This window comes from Trichosurus vulpecula, chromosome 5 (assembly GCF_011100635.1).
Source record: "Trichosurus vulpecula isolate mTriVul1 chromosome 5, mTriVul1.pri, whole genome shotgun sequence".
Taxonomy (NCBI): Eukaryota; Metazoa; Chordata; class Mammalia; order Diprotodontia; family Phalangeridae; genus Trichosurus; species Trichosurus vulpecula.
In genome coordinates, this window is record NC_050577.1 from 164,790,832 (window position 1) to 164,813,616 (window position 22,785).

General features: G+C 37.7%; 1 protein-coding gene across 1 annotated transcript; it reads right to left on the reverse strand.

Moving 5' to 3' along the window:
• Positions 1-3,932: 3,932 nt before the first annotated feature.
• On the reverse strand, positions 3,933-21,504 carry SUV39H2 (suppressor of variegation 3-9 homolog 2). The gene is made up of 6 exons (XM_036758569.1): positions 21,433-21,504; positions 18,079-18,224; positions 10,669-11,340; positions 8,868-9,014; positions 7,642-7,771; positions 3,933-6,607 (listed from the first exon to the last, which is right to left on the reverse strand). The coding sequence occupies exons 1-6, from the start codon at positions 21,461-21,463 to the stop codon at positions 6,501-6,503; spliced, it is 1,233 nt and encodes a 410-aa protein (XP_036614464.1). The 5' UTR covers positions 21,464-21,504; the 3' UTR covers positions 3,933-6,500.
• Positions 21,505-22,785: the final 1,281 nt, after the last annotated feature.

A 22,785-nucleotide genomic window follows, 5' to 3' on the forward strand; every position in this document is an offset into this window, starting at 1 on the left:
CTGGTTATGTTTATAACATGAATACAAACAATGACAATTCAGAATGTCCATATTTATATGTTAAAACACATGGGTCAGGATCAAGAAATGAAAGAGGCTAGAGACTTGAAGACTACACCAAAGTCTCATGCCTATATATCAAGAATACTTTTTTCAAGAGGAGAATTGGAAGGCGCTGCAGAGCAGAGGTGTCAGATTTGAAGGTGGAACCAGACTGAAATGTAACTGCGCAATGTTTTACAAAATAAATTTACAAATATGTTAATTGTGGTTTTCCAAGTCGATATTGGCTGAGAGAGATCCATTTCTATTTGAGTTTGACAGTGCTGGTGCGGAGAAGGAGCAGCACTACGTAATCAGAAGGAAAAGAAGTTGACCATGTTTTAACAGAGAAGAAGTTTGGAAGTCATTTCTGAATCATCTATTTATATACAGTCGTACCATCCATTTAACAAAAGGATCAAAATTATACCACATTAGAAAAAAAAATTAAGAAAATGGGAATGCATTTATAACAGTGACCACCTGACTTATTCAGACATGTTACTGACACTAAAAATGAGTATTTGACTCTTATCCTTTTCTACATAAATTTCACTGATATAAAGCAGTTGTCACAAAGAGGAAACAAAAATAGCCAAGAAACTACCTTAGGTAGCAAATTCTTGTTTTTCTTGACAAGAAGACTATAGCCAAGGGACACACCAGTTTATAATATAAACTCATTTGCAAAACCTTCAGGAGGAAGGTTATGAGTAACATTGCTTAACAACAACAAAAACAACAAAGGGAAGTGAAAGAAGAAAATGAGTCTGTAGAAAGTCTGGTATGACACCTCCTTTAAGCCAGTTATTTTTAAGAGCAGTTAAAAGATTAAAGCAGAAGGAGGATTGACAAAAATGAAAAACATCTATCAACTACAAACTGTGTTCATCAATTGTCATGGAGTGATCCATATTTAATCTCAGATACCTCAGATGTCAATACGCATAAGGAAAAATAAAGGTAGGAAGAGCACCTGGACCAAACCAAGTACAGAAGAGGTCCATGATAACATGGTGACACAATATCACTTATATGTGAAAAGAGAACTAGGTGCTGGAAGATGGGGGGGATAGGGGGAGTTAATACCTTATTGCATCAGAAAAGAATCTTAATAAACTATTTGCCCACTTTAATTTCTATAAAATCTTTTAGAATGATCTACACACCTATTAGCATTTATTAAACATGTATATACAAGGCACTTTACTAAGGGCTGAGGATACAAATAAAGAAAAAATTGGTCCTTGCCCTTCAGGAAGTATCTTTGATCAAAGTATAAAACGGAAACAGTCTGACTTTTGCAAACTATACAGCCAATTAAAGTCACATATACAATTACTTGAAAGTTTCAAAGAATACAGTATTTCCTTGATTCAGTAGAGCAAAATGCAACCTTAAAGGTTCCAGTTCAGCAAGGTGTCATCCATGTATAAGTTAAGACAGTATAATTGCCACAAGAGATAAAACTTTGTTGGATGATCTTTTGGTTAATATCAAGCAGGGCATAAAACAAGAGATGCACGCCAAAGGTTTTTTGTTACTGTCAAATAAAGTGCCTAGGATAGAAACCAAATGAAAGAATGATTCCCTATGGATGGTGAGATCTTCCAGAAGCTCTTCTTCGTAGATGACTTGCATCTAGCACTGAACATTACAGAATCTCCTTAAATGAGATCCACAATGCTCAGAAGTTTAGTTTAATTATCTATAAAAGAAAAAACAAAGTCGATAAAGTGCCTATTATCTGGATTCTAATATGTAGCTGAATACACAGTCCACTGAGCTAATCCAAACTTGAGCAGGAATAAGAAAGCAGGTTGGATTCCATTAGAAGTTTCATGGAGGGGGGCAGCTAGGTGGCACAGTGAGTAGTGCACCGGCCCTGGAGTCAGGAGGACATGAATTCAAATTCTACCTCAGACGCTTGACACACTTACTAGCTGTGTGACTTTGGGCAAGTCACTTAACCCCAACTGCCCTGCTCTCCCCACTCCAAAAAAAAAAAAAAGTTTCAAAGAACTTTTAAAGACCCTGAAACAAAAACATCCCTTTATCACCAGTATTCTTCTAGTGGTGCTGTAAGGCTTCAATTCATGGGACAAATACCACCATCCTCAAGGAAATAAAACTGTGAGTCAATCAAAGCTCAAAAGAGAGATGGAAAGATCACTGTAGGTGGGCATAAACAAGCTGCAGCAAATTACCAGCAATGACTTGTGCTCAAGAAAGGGCACAAAAAATACCATCCAGGAGATCTATGACTAGAAAGATAAGTGAATCAGTCATATGGTAAGAGCTAACATTTAGACAGCCTGAATGCTAAACTGCTACCAGTCTAATGTTAAGAGACATAATTAAAAAGCAGGCCTCTAACACATTCAATGAACCTCTTGGGAAAGGATTTGGGTAGGAGTTACATAGGAAGGAAAGGTGTTGATGACCTGTACCACTGGAGGGAGTACTTACATTGATGAGATCACAGGTCCACTTAGGTATAGTTTATATATTTGAGAAGCTATATATAGTAAATCTGTCTAGGAATCTCATTGTGCCCATATACCAGAAATCCAATGAATCCAAACTCAAGTCTAAATACATACCTATACTAATTATTCTATTCACAATCTTACAACTTATATAGGTTGTATTTTTTGCTTTAGAGAAATAAAGTGGCTTTCTACAGAGAGGTAATTCAACTTTGAAAAATAACAGCTTCTTTAGTTTCAGATCCATCTATTTTTAGGACTTAGTTTTACTAACTCAGATTCCAAAATGTCTTTCACTTTGGTGTTTAACTTCTCTAAAACCTACTTGAATTGTTTTCGGAGTTGAGTGTTCAGTTTATAATTTTAATCAAATGCTACCTTATTCTGTTTCATGTGTATAAATTGTATCATGAATAACAAAATTAATAGAAAGTAAAATTTCAGTTTGCACCAAGGATCTGAAATGTCCAGGGCAGGGGAGCCAGGATGGGGAAAGGCTTAAAGTTCCATGGCACAGGAATAGCAGTTGAAAGAAATGGAAATTTTTAAGCCTGGAAGGGCTGAGAGGAAGAATGGGAGAGAGATATGATGACTATTTTCAATACTTGAAAAGTTATATTTATAAATATGGATATGATGACTTGAAAATACTTGATATATGGATTGGATCTGTTCTGTTTAGTCCCACCAAGAAAAACTAAGAGTAGCAGGGAAGACGTTAAAAAGAGGCGAATTTTAGTCTGATATAAGAAAAAACTAACTAATGTTTTGCAGTGGGCTGCCTTAAGAGATAATGGATTCCTTTCACTGAAGGGCTTCAAGCAAAGGCTGAATGACCACTTCTTGAGTAATGCAATAGGAATTCTTTATCAGGCAAAGGTTGGACAAACTGTCTACAGAGACCCCTTTCAATTCTGGAATACTGTGATAAAGAGAATCAAAGAGGTAATATGGTACAATAGAAAGAGCACTAAAAAAAAATTAATAAAAATAAAAAAAGAAAGAGCACTAAATTTGGAATCAGAGAACTTTGTTCAAATCCTCTCAATCTTTGCATGCCTCAGTTTCTTAATCTGTAAAATGAGGGAGTGGATTAGGTAACCTCTAAGATCCATTCTAGCTTTAAATACATGATCCTAAAATCCATAATTCTGTGACCCAAGGCTTTAAAATAGCCAGTAAAAAAGGTGTGGATTTAAACAAAGATTATAGCTTGCTTTTAAAAACAAAACCAAGACCTTAAGTCCCTGATAAGTCAGCTACATTTATAAATCTAGTCTCTGTATGGTCAGAAATATATCAGTGCTTTTCTGCTTTGCTCAGGGATCACTAAAATAAGGTGCTTAAAGAGAAACCATGATATTTCATGTTAAGTAGAGATGTACTGAACAACATAAGAATCCAAACTAAATTAAATTTATTTTGTTAAAAAGTATGGAAAAATGCTTTAAGAATCACTAAATACAAATTAAAATTTGCATATCTATTAAAAAAAAACATTCCTGAGATTACCAACTGTGTATTTCTAACACAGTTCCATTTACATACACTGAAAACAATGAAGTTAGTATAACCTGTACATTAGTTTAATTTAAGCTTGATCAAAATCTTACATTTGAAAATCACTTATATTTGAAAAATATCAAATTCCTAAGCCTTTAAAATAAAACAAAAACAAAATTTAGGTAACTGCCAAATTATATGGTGGCTAGCTAAATGATAAACACAAATCACTATTTAAAATGGCAAGAAACCACAGTTATTTTGTCTAAAAAGTATTGCTACATTTGTTTGGCTGCATAACAAATTCTGGTCTTAATAATAGTATAATGGAGCTCAGATACTTCTAATTACAAAGATCTGCTGACTTCATGTCACCTTTTGTCCCAATTTATATTTTGTTTTTAAAATAAAGAGGCAAGACCTCATGAAATATTTAACATTTTAAAAAGTAAAAATGCATTAACAATTATTTGAAATTACATCTTTTAAAAGGAAAGGAACGTGGCCCCTTCATTTTCTCAAGATTCACCCAATAAATAGCAGCCTAAGCATATAGCTAAGTCTGTGAAGCCAGTACTGCCACTATTGACTAATGACACATAAATGATTTGTGACAGACACACAAAAGCCCTTTCCAGTTAGCCATTTTGTAAATGCTTTAACTCTGGTTCCAAGTCCATAAACATAAATAACCTAAACTATAATGAAAAATTTTTAATGCAATGATTATTTTGCTGTATGGCTGACGCACACTCCTTAACAAAAAGAGATTTCACAAATGAATAGCAGATTTTCCCTAAATAGAGTTTGTGTCATACAGAGGCAGATGGATCTAAGTTGCTGTTTTCTGTGTTCAGTTTTATTGCAGGCAAGTTTTGGGTCACTGTACTCAAGGAAAAGAGGCTTGGGCAGACCTGGCTAGGAATGAAGTGAGCTGAATCCGTTTTGCACCATTGACATGTCTCCATGTTGAACATCATGATTAGAATTCAAAACAAGTCAATCCCAAAACCAGAAATATGCAGCTGAAAAATTATTCAACTTTTAGTTGTTCCTATGTGATAACTGTTTTTTTTTCTTTACAGTTTTAATCCTAGCCCCATAATTCAGAAATACTATAGTAAAACTATTCTTGGCCAAACCAAATTCAGCTTTCATGATCACATTTTCTATAGATTCATGTACAGAATGTCAGTCTAAAATACATATCACTTTTTAAAGAACAGCCTGCAGAAAATATAAAAATACTATAGGTTTAACAAAGCACATACATTAAAACTTGTCTGAATAAAGGTGTAATACTAATGTATTAGAAAAATTTGCTTACTGTTAAACATTAGCAAATATGGGAATACACAAAATGCTTTGGGAGACATCTGGTTATAGTATACGACAGATCAGTAGTTCTCAAACAGGTTCTTGCAATTTTCAGTGGAGTTATGAGGGGGTTTCAGGATGTATATCTGTTCTTCTGAGGAGTCCTGCAAAGGGTTTGATGCTGCTATATTAGCTGACAGAAACGTTCCCTTTGGTCCTTAAAGCCCCTCTTTTTCTCCCACATAATTATGATGGCCAGCCATTCAGTATTTTTTAACGGATTTTTGTTCTATATGAAAAAGTTTAAGAACTACTAGAAAAGCAGAAAAAATATACCTTATATGCTACAAACTTCTCTAAAGTATGAAATCAAGATATTTAAATTCTATTGTTTTGCATTTAATTTTACACCTTAGCAAACATTAGGATCAGTAACTTGTCAATTTGTTTTAAAAAAAATTAGAAAAGAGTATAAAATTTGATATCACCTATTTTCAATAAGTACATACACAGTATGTATGACTGTTAAGCAGGTGAATAAGGATGTCATATAAATTACATTAACAAAAATAGAACTTTTTTTACATTGTCCAAATTAAATAAACTAACTATATTTAAGATTTCTCAACAAATTGAATGTTAGTCCTAAATTGATAACACTTACACATTCAAAAGCAGCATTTTCATAACTAAACTTAAGTATGTAAGCTCTGTGGGGGCAGGGATGGTATCTCCTCTCAAGTTCTTATCTCTCCCAGTGCTTGGCATAGTGCTCAGCATAGTTAGTGCTTAATAAATGTTTGTTGAATGAATAAAAACCCTAATCCATAATTAGTTTTGTTTTCCTAATGGGTATGACATCCAACTACTAAGCACTGATATTTTTGACTAGTCTGTGTAAGATCTACTCTTGTGACCCTGTGTTTACCCTTTCACATTAATGAGCATCAGTAAGGTCTTTGGCTAATGTGGTTTTGCAATGAATTGTAAATTAAGAAAACATGAGGCATAACAACCTTGATTTAGCATATATAAAAATATCCCAAATACTTAAATATAAAAAAAATTCATTTTCTAAGATGGGATTTAAGTAAAAAACAAACAAAAAAAAAACCATGACATTTATCTTTAGACCTATATCCTGAAAATTTAGTTGAGGTAACCTCTGCAAGACACAGATCCGCACTTGCACACAGTTCTGACCCTCTTTTTGGCTGGGCTGAGGTCAATAGACTCTGAAGATATATCTCCAGAACCTGAATATGTGGGGGGAAAAACAAGAAAAAAGAGAGTTGGTAATTATAATACTGAATTCTTTTTTAAAGATTGTTTTTAGTGTACATTTTGAATATTTGGTTAGTTCTTGAATCACTGAGAGTAATTATCCTATTTACATAACTAATTAGAGGACAGAAGTAGCTGCAAGGTAGCAAAATAACCATTAAAAACCATTCCTAGGACAACGTAGTTGATTTTCTTAAGGTTTGTGTGCTTGGTATTTTTCAATCATCAGTAAGCAAATATTAGAGTTATGTGGTATAATTCAATGAAAATAAAGATCATGAAGATTAGTTTTTCTTGCAGGAGCAGGATGATGAATTAAATGCACACAAAGTAAGAATTCAATCTCAGAGTGCACGATCAGATTTTTTCAGTAGGAATGGACATATGGAATAATAGAAATCACTGGGAAAATGACTGAATTATACAATATTCATCTAATATACCACCTTAAATGAGGGCACAGAAAAAGGTTAAATTGTACATAAAATGTTTGGAAGCTCAATCTAAAGAAAAATATTAAAAATAACTATTTAGCTGCTTAAATGTTTAATTAAAAAAAACCCTTTGGATACAAATAGGAGCTAAGTTTTTACGCGGTTTAGTAACTTTTAGTCTTTTGAGACAACAAAGAAGATTTTATAACACTTCCAAAAGAACTAAAATAATAGTATTTTTGTATAAGAAGATATTACATTGGAGAAGGAATATAGTTTCCTTATTTGAAAATTTTTTTGTTTAAGCACAACAAACTCATTACTACAGAGGTGATATTCTGAGCAGCTGTATATGGTATAATGTAAAGAACACCAAAATGAGTCAGGAGTCCTACACTCTAGTCCTGCTCCTGTAATTTAATACCTGTATGACTACGGATAAATTAAACTTAAGTTTCTTCAGCTGCAAAGTGATAGGGATAGAAATAAATATAAAGGTCCTTTTCAAGTCTGATTTTATTCTGTACCCCCAATTATTTAACTTAAGTCATATCCATAATAAATCATCATACCTTTCATTTGATAATCAAAAGTAAGCTCTTCTCCAGGATGTATCGTTCTTGTGGAAAACAGTGCTATTCGAGGAAGGCGAGTATCAAGGTTATCAATGAAGACATTGAACACCTGAAGATTTGGGTCACACTAAAAAAGGAACATTAGAATTACATGATCATTGCTGTTATATATACAGAAGCATCTGATTTAAGCCAGATAAATGTCACATGAAATTTTTAGTTTCCCAGGGCCTTTAAAAAAAAATTCCTTTTAAAATGTAATTGCTTTTTACATGGATAAAGGACTAAGTTAAACCTCTTAGAGCCTAAATTTAAGGTTCCAGGGTGTCTCAGTGCTCAAAGAAAAAGCTTAGGAACCTATTGCTTTCCCCACACTTAATTTGTAAGCTATATGAGAGAGGGGATAAAGCCCATATTTTGTTTAGTGAATAAAACTAGAAATTTTATGCATTCTTTTTAGTATTTTGAGATACTTCAAAAGAGTCATGATTTCATCAGTGTGTGTACTCTCTCCACTGATGCAGACTGAAACCTCTCCACCCTTTGGTCCTGTTGAATTGCTATAACCAAACAAATTCAAATTCATCACCCATTCAATAGCCTTCTGGTCGTGAATCTCTCTGCACCGGCTAGGTTGGTTTTTAGGTAACAGACATACAGTATGTCACCCAGTCCCCTACCCGAAACATTTCCAACTTTGTAGGGAATGTCAGACCTTGTCTCTGCTGACATAGCCTTTTAGAACATGGTTTCACCACAACAAAGTGAGACATTAACATAGAACTTTGCCAGACATTAGTTATATTTAATTTGATGGATCTCAAATTCATCACTAAACAGAATTTACCTTAAAATAGGTGAAGTAGATTTGGAAGAATTTCCAACATTTTTCATAAATGTATTATACCTGAACTAATAATTTGGTGTATTTTTTCTCCAAGTCTGTAACCTCACTTTCTGTCTTTCTATTTAAAGCAGCAATACCTTAACAAAGATGCTATGTGCAAGATGTAAATATGTTATAAAGCACTCTGGAAATACAAAGCACTGTATGAGTGATCCATCACCTCATTCTTAAGGCTTTGTTTTAAGGGACTGGGTAGTTTTAAGTCGAAATGATTCTTGGTAGTAGATACTGAAAAATCAAGATTTTTAAACAAGGTGAAATTCTTGGCCCTCTAATTTTATAAAGTCCTGTTTATGCTTGAAATGATACTTCTTACACTATGATTCACAAAATGAGACACATTTCCATATCGAGCTGCATCCACTGTGAATTCATCAGATTCATAGTCCAGATCAAAGAGATATGTGATTCCTTTATTATCATAGAGTTGCCCCCGTCTCTCAGCTTCTTCACTTGTGATAACCTATAAAGAAAAACTAATATATTATATAACTATTGCTGAACTAAAAGAAAAAGTAATCCATATTTTTGCAAAATAATTTCAAGTCAGAGCTGATCTTACTGCTGAAACCAATGAAATTAAACTGTGAGTGTTAACAGTACACCAACAACATAAAGCAGTCGTGACCTAAAAATGTTTTAAATTACACATACACTAGCTACTCTGAAGAGTCACAGTGATTGCCAATCATCTAAACAAATTCTGAAACAAGATTTGTGGAAGTGGAGAAATCTGGGAGATGAAAAAAAAAAGGATTTTGTAAAAATAACTTCAGAAAAAATACCTAATTTTAAAACAAGATGTTTGCAAATTTTACTCTGCTATTTTTCCCTGCAAATAGTAACTGAGGGCAAATAGAATGTACACTGAAGCCTCTTATGTACCCAAAATGCTTTTTTCCCTTCAATAATCTTTGAACATAGTTACAAAAAGAACCTTATTAGGAATATAGAATATTAGTTAAGTTGTAGTGAGCAATATTAACAAAATTAAATTTTGTAGGTTTTTACAAAGATTTGAAGAGCAAAAACCATTTTCTATAGTTCTACCTTTTTATTTAATTACCCATTAGCTACAAACCAAAAATTCCTAAAGTAGGCATAGTAAGCAAAATAGCAAAAAATAAGATCTCAAAAGTTCAAATATACTGAAGAGTAACTTAAAATGGACATCATCAGGCATCCCACACGCAGATCAAAGTGAGTTTAGCTTTGTTGTCTTTGAAAGACAATATTAGATCCATTATCACCAAGAGCAACTCTAAAATTGAAATAGGATTGAACATGACCGGATATGCAATCACAACCAAATATCTATGTAGCTAGAATTTTTTTAGCATAGCAGTGCAACTTGATTTTTTGCATGTCAGTAGGGAGAATGTTCGCAATTCAAAGTGAGCTATGGGAACACAAGTTCTGGACTTCTACCATCATCCTTTAGGTTCACTGTTTCACAGCATGTTGGTAGCACTGATGGGTAGTTATTAGAATTTTATAATATTTAAAATAGCATCCCTTCAGTTGTCATATAGTATTTGTAGGAATACTTCGTTTTTGAATATATCTACTCTAATACTTAAGGCATCTGTAATTTCATTGATGTGCTACTTCCCTCCACCAATGCAGACTGCAACCACTTTACAACTTAACGGATTGATCTTTCAAGAGCTGCTGTAGCTAATAAATTCATTACCAGGCAGCCAGCATGGTGATGAGCCTGTCTCCACTTAGACTGGTTCTCGAATAGACATATTTGTCCATCACTGGGCCCACACTTGAAGCTTCCCAGCATATGCCAAACTTATGCTCCACTGGTATACACGTTAGGGTTACCTGCATGCCACAATGAGGCACCAGATTTATCAGGAGTTTTAAAATATATATTTTATTAAAAACACCATAACACTCCTGATGTAAAAATAAGAAAATAGATCTGTAAATCTTTGCAAATGTCAGTCACATAATGTACTAGCCAGGACAAACACTTAATGTTATTCAAAAAAATAAAGTAATTTATTAACAAAGAAACAAGTCCTTTGACAAAGACTCTTCCCCAAAAATGTCACAATCTCATATATATATGTATTATTCATTACAGTCTAAGTAGTTCAACGTACCTCTCCAACATACTCCATGACAAAACTCATTCTTTTAATTTTCACAAGGGTTTTCACTCCCCAGCCACGGCCATTGCTAGTTCTAAAGATGCAAAGGGAATATGGTGTACCTTTCTGAACAATCCTATTGGGGCAATCAGGCCCACATTTACACCGTGAGTTGCACTCATAGATTGGCGTGCCCGGTTGGATTTTTATCTGCCTTTTTTTATTGTAAGCCAAATGAACTCCAGCTTCTGCAGGGCAGCACTTCTCAAAGAAGCAATCTGTGCACATACAACCAACTATGGCTTCATTTGTTAAATTGATTCCAGGAGCAGGTTTGTATTCATTAATGTAGTAAAAGTCTAAAGGTGGACCTTCCAGATCAACAGTATTTTCAACAAAGATCATTCCTTTATGGTTCTTTTTTCTGTTAAGCTCTTCTTGCCATCTCTGCAGAGCTGCCCTTTGTTTAGCCTTCTTTACAACATACTCAGCAATAGCAGGCTTCAAATTTTTGATATCATTTTTCAACATTACTGATTTGCCTTGCTTCAACTGAGACACATAATCACGCTGGTCACTATAAAACTGTTCAAGAAGTAATGGACATTTGAGGTTTCTTGAAGGTTCCCAAGTATTTGTAGTTTCTGGCCATCCTTTCCATTTTACAAGGTAATATTCCATATCCTTAAAATACAAGAAAAAGATGTACATTAAGCTGTAAGGTTTCAGTTCAACAGTGAGTGCCTATTATGGACAGTCTCTGGGGAAGATGTTTGGGGAGGGGGAGTGGGGTGGTGGTGTTAAAATATATAAAGATGAACAAGATATAATCTCTTCCCTCAAGGACCTTATATATAGTCTACCAAGGGAGACAACAATATATTCATTTGAATTAAGTACTCTAAAGAGAAAATAAGTACTCATCATTGTTTTGACATCAGTCTAAAGGATTTGTTCTGTTAAGTTTGGATTCAGTCAGTCAAAGAGCCACACTTTGAGGACCTAGAAGGCCACATTTGGCCTCGAGGCTGCAGGTTCTCTACCCCTGGACTCTAAATTAGAGTATTAAAACTACTGCATCTTTAAGGGATGTTATGTAAAATGTGAAAATTCTCTCCATGTTTTCAAACCTCATGTTGCTGAATTTTTAATGTGACATAAAAGGTCCATTAATGTCTCAAAAACATTGTTATGAAGTTTGCAAAGCAGTTTTATGATAGTAAGACCATGTCAGAAAACCAAAAGTGTTTATGTTTATTCCAGCAAATATTCAACAGTCAAAAAAAGAAAAGCGTACTTCAGATAGCTCAGCCTTTCTGACCTAATGCTGAGACGTCTTCCCAAAGACTTGAGAAGTTGAAACCTTTATCCAATTTCTGGTCAAGAGGGAGATGTTTTATCATTTGGATGTTTAATTTTAAGGGCAGTTTTCAATGATCCCTTGACTTATAATTTAGTCTGGGTGACACTTTGATCTATAGTATAATGATTAACAGATGATCATAATAATGACCCTGAGGCACTGCAAGAATCAAATACCATCTGAAGCATTAGAATTATAGTTAGTACAGCTTTATTGTGAAGGATTTTGCTGTATTCTAATTATTCTAAAACTGGTAATACATACTACGTCTTCAGTAGATAGTTGCTGAATTCTTTATTGAGGAAACATACAAGATTAATGTACTCTTGACTCAGACATTATGACAGGCATAGCATCCAACAGAGGTATTTTTCCCACTATACCATGCTTTGGGTCAGACTACATCTGAATGCCAACATTTTACAAAAGACATTGATAAGCTGTACAACGTTGAGAGGAGGGCAGTGAGGCAGTGAAGGGACTCAAGTTCATGCCAATGATGACCAGATGAAAGAAATGGTGATGTTTAGCCTATAAAAAAGGTGTATAGAAAATGGGGAGAGTACGTAACTATCTTCAGGTATCTGAAGGGTGAGATGGACGGTGAATGAGATAAAACAGATACACAATAGTTAAGTAAAACAAGAGTAAATGATTAAGTGCCAAAATAAGTATCAGGAAAATCTCATACTAGAGGAATGCAACAAATGGAGGACTGCTTTAAAAGGGGAAGAATATAAGCTTGCAACACGGTATGCTGCAGGGGCAGAGAGAAAATGACCCTGGCTAGAAAAAAAGATTTATGATAGGATTTAAACAGAGTTAGGGTTAATAGGTACTTACTTCATGGATCCATGATATTTTCAATATGGGTACTCTTTACACAAATGCAACTTTCAACCCATTCATGCCATTTTATCCTTGTTAAGCCTTGTCTATTCCCTAGGGACTGTGTCATTTTTGTCTTTTATCTCCAACATACATTTCCTTGTTCATAGTAGATACTTTTTTTAGTAGGCACAGTAGGCATACTTGGCAATTTTTTAACAGTTGGAATTGATAATCCCTGCTACCTTTGTGACTCTGAATAAGTCCTTCTCACTGGGTCTCAGTTTCCTTCTTTGTAAAATGATGGGTTTAGAGTAAACAATTTCTAACATTCCCTCTAGAACTAAATCATATAATCTTTGCATAAATCTTGGGGGGGGGAAGGGGGCGACTATGCAGTCAAGGTACTAAAGGTATTTTCTCTAGGTCTTTCAGTGTTTTGTATCGTTTCTGTATCAGTACAAAATTCAGGATCTCACTAACCAATTAACCTATCTCCTTTTCTAGTCATGCATGCCCTTGATATCTTTTATTACTGTTTTTGCATGAATAACTGTTGGCAATATGCTGTAGCCTATATATTATCTGTGTCTTTCCTTGCTGTATGGGTCACCTTTGATTTTGATTCTCCTAAGGTTATGATTCTTTATGATTCACCACCATACAGTCTCATTGGGAGAATGTTAATGTTAAACAGATGAGCTTTAGCACCAAGGAGCAAGAATTATTCAATCAGCTACACAATTTTCCAAATGTAGTCCAACCCAAAACCTCTTATTCTATTCTGGGTCCAGGTCTATGTGTCTGCAGGACTTGTCCAAGATTCAGGTGTTAATGGTCTAACAAAATGGGCTGCCCATTTAACTACATGATGTAATCTGGGCAATAAGTATTCTTCGTCAGATATATCGGATTCCATGCCATCTTGGGGAGGGAGGGGGGAAAGGGGGAGAAGACAACCTGGAACTCAAAATTACGTGGAACTGAGTGTTGTAAACTAAAAACAAAAAATCTAAAAAAAAAAAAAAAAAAAGAATTCTTCATCAACTTGGTTTTTCCTGTGTGGCTGGGCCTATTCTTTGCTTCACTTGTACTCCAGCACCTAGCATAGTGCTTTGCACACATCAGACACTTAATACTTGTGACAATGAAAGAATTACTATGGCATTCTCACTCAGGAAAGCCTGTGTGGCATTCTGAGGCTTGACATAATCAGCAGAATGGAAAATACAGAATCTGTCTTCTATTTGGACTTTGTATGAGGCAGCCTTTATGATAGTAGTGGACACCTTTCCCTACTTTATGCTTCATATTCAATGACATTGATAATCTGAGGGTCACTCAACAGTTATCTTTATGGTTGTTACTATGATACTTGTTCTCCCTGGCTCCATTCTCTTCTATCTATACATAGCTGTCAAAGTGAGATCTTCCCAAAACAAGGTCTGACATTACTCCTCCTTTGCTCAAGACACTCTGGTGGTTTATTCCTTCTATCCTCAAATACAATTTCATTTGTTTCCTTCAGACCTCAATTCAAACACCAAATCCTACATGAGGCTTTTCTTGGCACCTCCCCTTTTCCCACCAGCTAGTACTTCTTTGTGTGCCCTCCAAATTACCTTGTATTTACTTTGTATAGACTTTATACATATTTATATGGGTATGTGTTGCTTCTCTGAATAGAATGTAATCTCCTTGAGGGCAGGATCATTTCAATTTCTTGTTTATGTTTGTATCCAACGATATTCTGGATGAATGCATAGTCTTGAGAATGCCAGCATAAAGCAAACAGCTGTGTATAGGAGGCCACAAGGACAGCTGCCAAAACATTACTAGTTATCTCCTAAGCTTTTTAGCAAGGGACAAAATGTATCCTTGAGAGAAATAGGGGATGACGGCAGTCACTGGGTATGTGAATCCCAGAATCCTATAGTTGGAAAGTATATCTGTTCCAACCCATACCTAAACAAGAATCTCCTTCATAACATACCTGACAATGGCCCTTCGCTTAAATATGCCTCTAGAGGAGGAAAACCTATTACTTCCTATTCCATCTTTGCATAGTCTTTTGATGGTTAGGAATTTTACTTTTTAAGTTTAAATTTGCCTTTTTGCAAATTTGAAAGAGGTAGATTTGCTCAATGAGCATCACTGTTCAGGGCTGGGTGTGGAGTCAGGAGAAGTCAGGGAAATGAACTGCTTAAGTTTGGAAAAGGGGGAGTATGCCTGCATACAAAAAAAGTGACAGTACTGGGTACACTGGTGGTGGTTTTGTGTATGAGAGATGGTGCTTGGCACTGAGTCCTGAAATGAGAGGGATTTTTTTTTTATGGGAGTCTCAATCCTAGACTTACTTCTCAACAAATAGATTTCCAATCTATTTGTGGTCTTTACTGCAGTTTTATCTATCATTAATCTTGGAATGATCTGTCTCAGGTCTTACACTGAGCTTTCTGCATGCTTGTTTCTTCTCCACCCACTGTCTTCACTGTTTTGTGAAGCAATGTTCTTCCTAAGCTTTCTCTTTAATGTTAGCCTGTACTCTCTAATCTGGCGATGCCCTAGTCTGCTATATTTCTCAGCTTAACAAGAAGCATGTTTTCAAGTAAATGTTTTCAAGTAAAATGATTTCAGGGCTCTTTTGAACGCCTTGAGGCAACTCTCACATTGGTCAAGTATATCTTAAAAAATTTCTGTAATCAGCCAATATCTTTACTTTTATCTAGTTCCCATTCTTAACAGTTTGATATTGTAATTACTCGTGGTCTTCTCATCTTTTTCCTTTCTTCTAACTTCATGGTAATTTTGACCTTTGCTCTGAAAATACAAAAAACTGAAATGATTCCCATTTTAGTAGTCATTTTTCATTAAGAGTCAAATTCATTTTTTGGTGATAATTTAGTATTTTTTGTATCCCATATTACCACTCTCTTCTAAAAAAGTATTAGTGATACACAGGCATAAATCACTCAAGCAGTTTACAAGCTTTGGGACTAATTTCTTATTCCCTGAACCATATTTTCCAATATTTTCACTGTCTTTCCCTATACCCACATTCCCACTAAAGTCAATGTATGTCAAGGTATATACGATAATTTGGTTTAGAGGATGTTGTCAGCTTCTTAATTGAATTTATCTACATTTTTCATCCTCTATCACAAATGTTGGAGCATAGAAGCTGCCACTGCCTTCCTGATAGTGACCTTGCTTATGCTCATCACATGAGTACCGTAAGGCACAGTGATTATACTATGAAATATTTCTTACTGTCCTTGGCTGAACAAACTATCAATTTATTTATTTGCTCCTCTGAGTGGAACCTGTGAATCACCTTTCCATTTAATTGATATTTGTTTTCTAGTTAAGTTTACAGCATGTTAAACTGATGTGACTCAGTTTCTCCAGTGTTGTATATCAATTCATTGGAAGCCAGGCAAAGATCTAACATTAAGAGTACCATTGGTTAAATTAATACTTGTAGGGGATCTAAAAATTTTAATTCTTAGAACACTCTTTTCTATTACTATCACTTTTCAAGCAAGACTGAAGCTTACACATTGCATTTTTATATGATTCATGGGCCAAATGTAATAAAAGGACCACTTAATAATGCAACCTTGTGGCCATGACCATCCATACTTAGCTAGATTGTTCCTCTGACAGTAAACATGGTCTGTTTCTGGAACTTTATTCAGTGTCTTTAGGCTCAGTAGAACCTACTCGAGTTTGCACTGTTAGTATAATCTTTGTAGAACCCAGAGTGACTTCTACATCATGATGTGGCACTGAAGCTGGGTACTGCTAAGGCAGAGAGGTATAGTAAGGCTAAATTAAGGAGACTCAATACTAAGGCAGAGGTGTTTTAACTTTGCCTTTTAAGCAAATGGAAAATCATCAGAGAGGGTTTTGAGCAGCAAAGTAATGATGAAATTAAGTGTTTTTGGAAAACAAATCTGGAAGTATGAAGAACAGAGTAGACAAAGGAAGAATTTGGAGAGACAACTGTGGTATGTCTTTCTGTGAGGTGAAGAGGATTCTGACTAGAATGGTGAGAGTGGGAATAGAAAAGGAGAAATACAAGAGATATTTAGGAAGAAGGACAGGGTTTGGTGACTGACCATTAATAGAATAGAGGGAATGAAAAGTAAAGAAATCTGAGGTTTAATCTGAAAATATGGTAGGACCACTGATGGACAATGGTTAAGTTAGAAGGAGGCAGGTAAGTGGTTTGTAAGGGGTAAGAGTATGCCCTGAGTAGACTACATATGGGATATCATATTCACTTCTGGGTACCACCTTTTAGAAAAGACACTAATACACCAGAATGTCTCTAGAGGAGGGCAACCAAGTTGATGGAGCCCATGTCACATAAGGACCAATTAAAGGAACTAAGAATGTTTATCACAGGGAAGAGAAGACTTGGAGGGACATGATAATTCTCTAGTTATCTGAAGGGCAGTCACATGAGCAAGTGATTAGAATTAAGAGCAATGGGTAGAAGTTACAGAGATGTGGATTCAAATTTTACATATGGAAAAATTCCTAACAATTAAAGCTGTCCAACAGTGGAATGAGATGCTTTAGGAAGCAGTGGATTCCCTACCAATGGAAAGCTTCAAACTGGGTGATATGACTTGTTGGGGATGTTGTAGAAGAGATCCCATGATCGTGAATTTGCTATTAAATATAAAATCACAGAATGTAAGCTGAAACATTACAGATCAAGTTTAATCCCCTCACTTTACAGATGTGGAAACTGAGGCTCACAGAGGTTAAGTGACTTACCCAAAGACATAAAGCTAGTCAGTATAGAACAAAGTTTGAATCCTTGACTATCCCCAACATGTTAAGTTTGAGGTTAATAGGACATCCATGTAGACATATCTGATAGGATTAGTTGGTAATATGGAACTGATGTTCAGAAATTCACATTAAAATTAATTAGAATTTTCAGGTACATACGAACTGTAGTAGAGAAAGGTGATCCTAAAGTATGCTATTGGGGAAGCTGACTTGGAATACAGTTGCTGTGGATGAAACACTGAGATGGTCAAGAACTAGCTATAGTGTTCTATAATCACCTTAAAATATTTTCCTGTTGTGGCCTAGAATTAAAATTTTTAAAAATGTCTTGCTTTTCCAAATTTCAAAGTTTCTCTTCATGATAAATGAAATGAAATATTGAAGCAACATCTGATGAGTTTATTAATACTACACATTTGCCTTACCTTTTCTATCTTGCAGTCACACAAGTATTCCACCTCATAATTATTTAGATTCCTTTTGGTGATTCCAATCGATTTACATGTGAGCTTTTCCTTTCTACATAATTCCTGAAGAGTATCAAGTGAAGCTAGGCAAGGCACACACCAAGCTACAATAAGAAAATATGATTCCTCACTAATGAAATACTAAAGTTAAGAATATATACTTTTTAGTTCTTACATCCCCACCCCCAATTAGTAGTAATTCTACATTGTAAAATCACATGCACACATGAAGCAACGAACTTTCTTCAGGAGAAAACCTAAAGGTTTCCTGGATAGTTAATATTGATTCCCACTAGATGACAACTAATGTTATCCATTACTTAAATAAATTCCCATCAATTAGGTTGTACTAAAATCCTTAAATGAACATTTTAATTTGTTTGCTTCATCAAGATTATGGGGCCCACTGTAACAGCACAATGAAATATTTTTAACTTGTTCATTACATTTATGTACACAATTACTTTATTAATGGAACTTACAGGACCCCCTGGCCAACTATTAGAACAGATTATAAATGCTAAAAGACACACAGGTACACTGAAGTAAATTTTAAAATGAAGCCAAATGTACAGCTTTGTAATAAAGTACTTTGTAACAAAGTTCTTTGTTTTCTTTAACCAACAAATGGGGAAAAAGAGCTAAAAACCAAAACACAACTTACAGCATTAGGCATAGTTTTCTCACTTTGGAAGGCTACGAGATTTAAAATTTTCACTTGTCTTGCCCATGCTGTAATATTACCATTCAATCCAGCCCTGTGATTTAATTGGTAAAATGAACTCCCGGTAGCAAAAATTCCCTCTACCAATACAGATCAGAACCTCAGTAGTCTTCTCCCTTCCCTCCTCACAGCACTAAGAAGTTAGGTGACATGTCCAAGGTCACAGAGCCAGAATGTGTCAGAGGCTGGACAGGACCTGGGAGGTAAGTGAGGCTCTAAGGTAATAATGTGTTAACTTCACGATAAATAAACCTAAGAGTTATACTCGTAATGGAAACAACACTAATTTTTCCAATGTTAATTTTTTCATTTTGGCATTTTAAAGCAGTGTTAAAGTAATGAATGGATTATAAGATGCCCCAACTATTGTGAAATGTGATCTTGCAATGTGTACAAATCTGTTCCACTTTAAGAAAACTACATATATATTAAAGTCTAAAACTTATAACTAGGATCGCAGATTTTGAAGGGGCTTTAGAGGTCATCTAGTCTAACCTCTTCATTTTTCCAATAAGGAAACTAAGGCCAAGAGAGGTCAAATGATTTACCCAAACATACAAATAAGTAGAGTAAGTGGCATAGCTAAGGTCTGAACCTAGGTCCTCAATCAGGACTCTTCATTCTAACACAAAAATATTATATGCCAATTATTCGCATTATAAAAAAATTCAAATCAAAATTCCTTTAAAATAGTGAGCTGAGCAAAACATTTAGCAAGCCCCCCCACACAACTTTTAGATCCATAGTCTATCTGGTATAATAGAGTACTGGACTAAAACAGGAGACCAGAATTCTATTCCCAGCTCACTTTGGGTGAAACATTTAACCTCCTTCTGTACTTAAGATTTTTCAGTGTGAAGGTGGGGTCAAGTAGACGGAGAATTTGGAGTAAGACCTCAGCCTACAGAGATTAGGATTTACCAATAAATTTAGGGTCCTTACCTTTCATACTTCCAAGCCAGTAAGAGCCAGCACACCTACTCTCGTGATCTGGTATTTACAGTGGAGAATAAATCTACCTACCATAGCTTTTCCCTTGCTATAATGAGGGAATATTAATATCATTGCAATCTCCTCACAAATACCCCCCACATCTTCACCACCAGCAGGTGTCTCCCACACCCAAAAATCACTTAAAGTCCTCACAAAAGGACTGGGGTCCTGAATTAATTTCTAAGGTACCTTTCAGCTCTATAATTCTTAGAAATATTAAGCAAAGTGAGGAACATCTATACTGTCACGTGCTAATGACACGACAACTACGAACTGAAGTATAATTCAATCTGTTAAAACAAAACGTAGTACTCAAAATTTTATATTTCTGTATAGTGGATACCATCTGTAGTAATAAGAGAATTTAAAATGTGGCCAGGAGCACCTAGCAGTGGCTGCAGTATTCTCTTAATGGAAAAACTTCTTTGAAAACCTTAATGCTGATTTACAAGAGTAAGTTTTTCACCAACACCATAAAAATCTGTTACAGTACACTGCACAAAGGCTTGCCATTCCTGACAAACCAAAAATGCACAGGATGGATTCCGTCTCCAGGAATCCCATGTGTTCCTAAAGGAGCCACTCAAGCACACGCAAAAGTCACAGATTCCTCCTGTTCCTCAGCCACTTTTTCCGTCAGTTTAGATTATAAAGACCCCTGGGGGTGGGGGAGAGGTCAGGTATCTAATTCTTTCCAGCCCAGGAAAAGGGAGCAGGTCTCTGCTGAGGACCGAGGGCTTCCTGCTCGCCAGTTGTCCCCAGCTCCCGGTCACTGAGCCCCAGCTCCAAAGCCCTCCGAACTCACGCCTTGCCCTCACCCCTGCCCTCTCTCTACAGTCCCATCCCCAATTCCTTCCTCTGGGGAATGCCGGGACCAGACCCCCAGCCGGGGTCCCCACCGGTACAAACACACAAACTCCCACCAAACATCTGCGTTCTGCAGGACCACAAAGAAGTCAAACCGCAGCCTCCCTTCCCACCAGATTTCGGATCGTGCCCGGGATTAACAAACCACTAATCCCTCTCGCTGGGGCCGGCCGCCTCCCGCTCCTGCTCCACACCTCGCGCCCGCCGTTCCCCCACCTCCGTTACAGTTGGGGAGCCGAAGCCTGCCCAGCGCAGGGCCCGGGGGGCCGGCGCCCGGCCAGCGGCGCCTCCGGGGCCCGCGAACAGTTGGTGCCGGGGAGGGCGACGGTAAACGGCTCCCCACCCTGGCCGGCGCGGGCTGAGGGGGCCGAGGCGCCAACCCGGCTCAGTTCCCGCGGCGTGCGCCTGAGCCTCCCGCCAGCGTGCGGCGCGGAGAGCGGACGGGACGGGACCGGGATGGGATGGAGGGAGGGACCAAGGGAAGGAAGAGGAGGAGGAGGAGGGAGCGGGGCTGCAGGCAGAGGGACCGAGGGCAAGCGGGACAGCGTGGGGGCCAGCCCCGCGCCCCGCTTCCCACGTTGGGGGTCACCGCGTCAGGAGCGTGGGGTGGCGGGCCGCCTTTCGGCGCCAAGGTTTCCTTCCCGGTCCTCCAGGTGCGGGGAGCGCGGTTTGGGCAATGGGAGGTGAGGCTGGGCGGGGTGGGGGCAGGGTCCCTCTCGAGCCCTCACCTCCTCGCGCTCCGGCCGCGGCCGCCGCCATCTTGTGGAACCTTCATTCAAACTGGCGCGGTCTGACCGGACCGCTCAGCTGGAGGGCCGAGGCCCCGCCCCCTTACCCGGCTCCGAGCGCCGAACGGGGAGCGGGGAGGGAGGAGACAGGCCCACACGTCAGGGCATGACGGGCGCCGGTGGAGGAGCGCGCGGGCTCCCAGGACCCCGTGGCCGCTGCGGCCCCGGGCTTCCCCACGGCGCGGAGGCGGGCCCGGGAGGGCGGCCGAGGCAAGGCGTGCAGAGCTGCCGAGTCGCGGCGGGAAGCCCGAGCTCCTCCCCTCTCCCGAGCTGCATTAAGAGGAGTTGTGTACGGCCGCCCGCCCCGGACCCGGGAGGCTGCCGAGTCAGAGGGCGGGGAGCGGGGGGCGCGGAGCGCACGCAGGGCTCCGAGCGAGCGAGGCGGGGACCCACGGGCCCGGAGAAGTGCGTGCGAGCTGAGCCTGCAGGGCTGCAGAGGAGGCGCATTTTAACGCCTACTGTGAGCCAGGCGCAAAACACTTTTTATAAAACTTTGTGCAAAAGTCTTTGACTTAATCAGGTCTGAGATGATGTTTATCATCGTACAGTCCTAAGTTAGGCCCAGGTTTTTACTTTCTAGTTTTTTTTTTAGTTTCTTTGACTTAGGCAAGATTTTCCTTTTGCGTGACTAAAAAACGTAAAATCAGTTGTCATCCAACTTGTGATCAATCCCATCACTTTGCTTTCCTAATCGAAATGGTAGGAAATTAAGTTACTGTGTGGTTCTGCACAATTACCTAGACTCCAGGATTAGCCACAGGGAACTCTATGGGAACTTCTCCAGGTGTCTTTTATGAACGCGTCAAAATCGTACAATATAATTCAAAAGACAAAACAGGAAAGATAACCTTGTTCAGTGACCCTACCCATGATCCTTAATACCAAGCAAAGCCTAAGACGGGAGTGGTGTGTGCAGCTGACATGGAGGGGATCTGGTGTACGTCCAAGTTGGAGGAACTACCTGTAGAGGGGGGAGCCTCGATGCCCCTCTTTGCAGACCTGTCTGACTCTGCCTGTTTTCTTTGCTAGCTCATTGTTCATGTCAGGCCCGCATGTTCTCACGGAGCAAATAATAATAATAATATCGTTTATATAGTGTCTGCTTTGTGCCACCGGGCTAAGAATGTCTCATTTGATCCTCACAATCATCCTGGGAACTAGGTGCTATTATTATCTGTTTTACATTTGAGGAAACTGAGGCAAACAAGTTAAGTGACTTGCCCAGGGTCACATAGCTAGTTTATAGTTGAGACCGTATTTGAATGCAGGTCTTCCTGACTCCAGGACCACTGC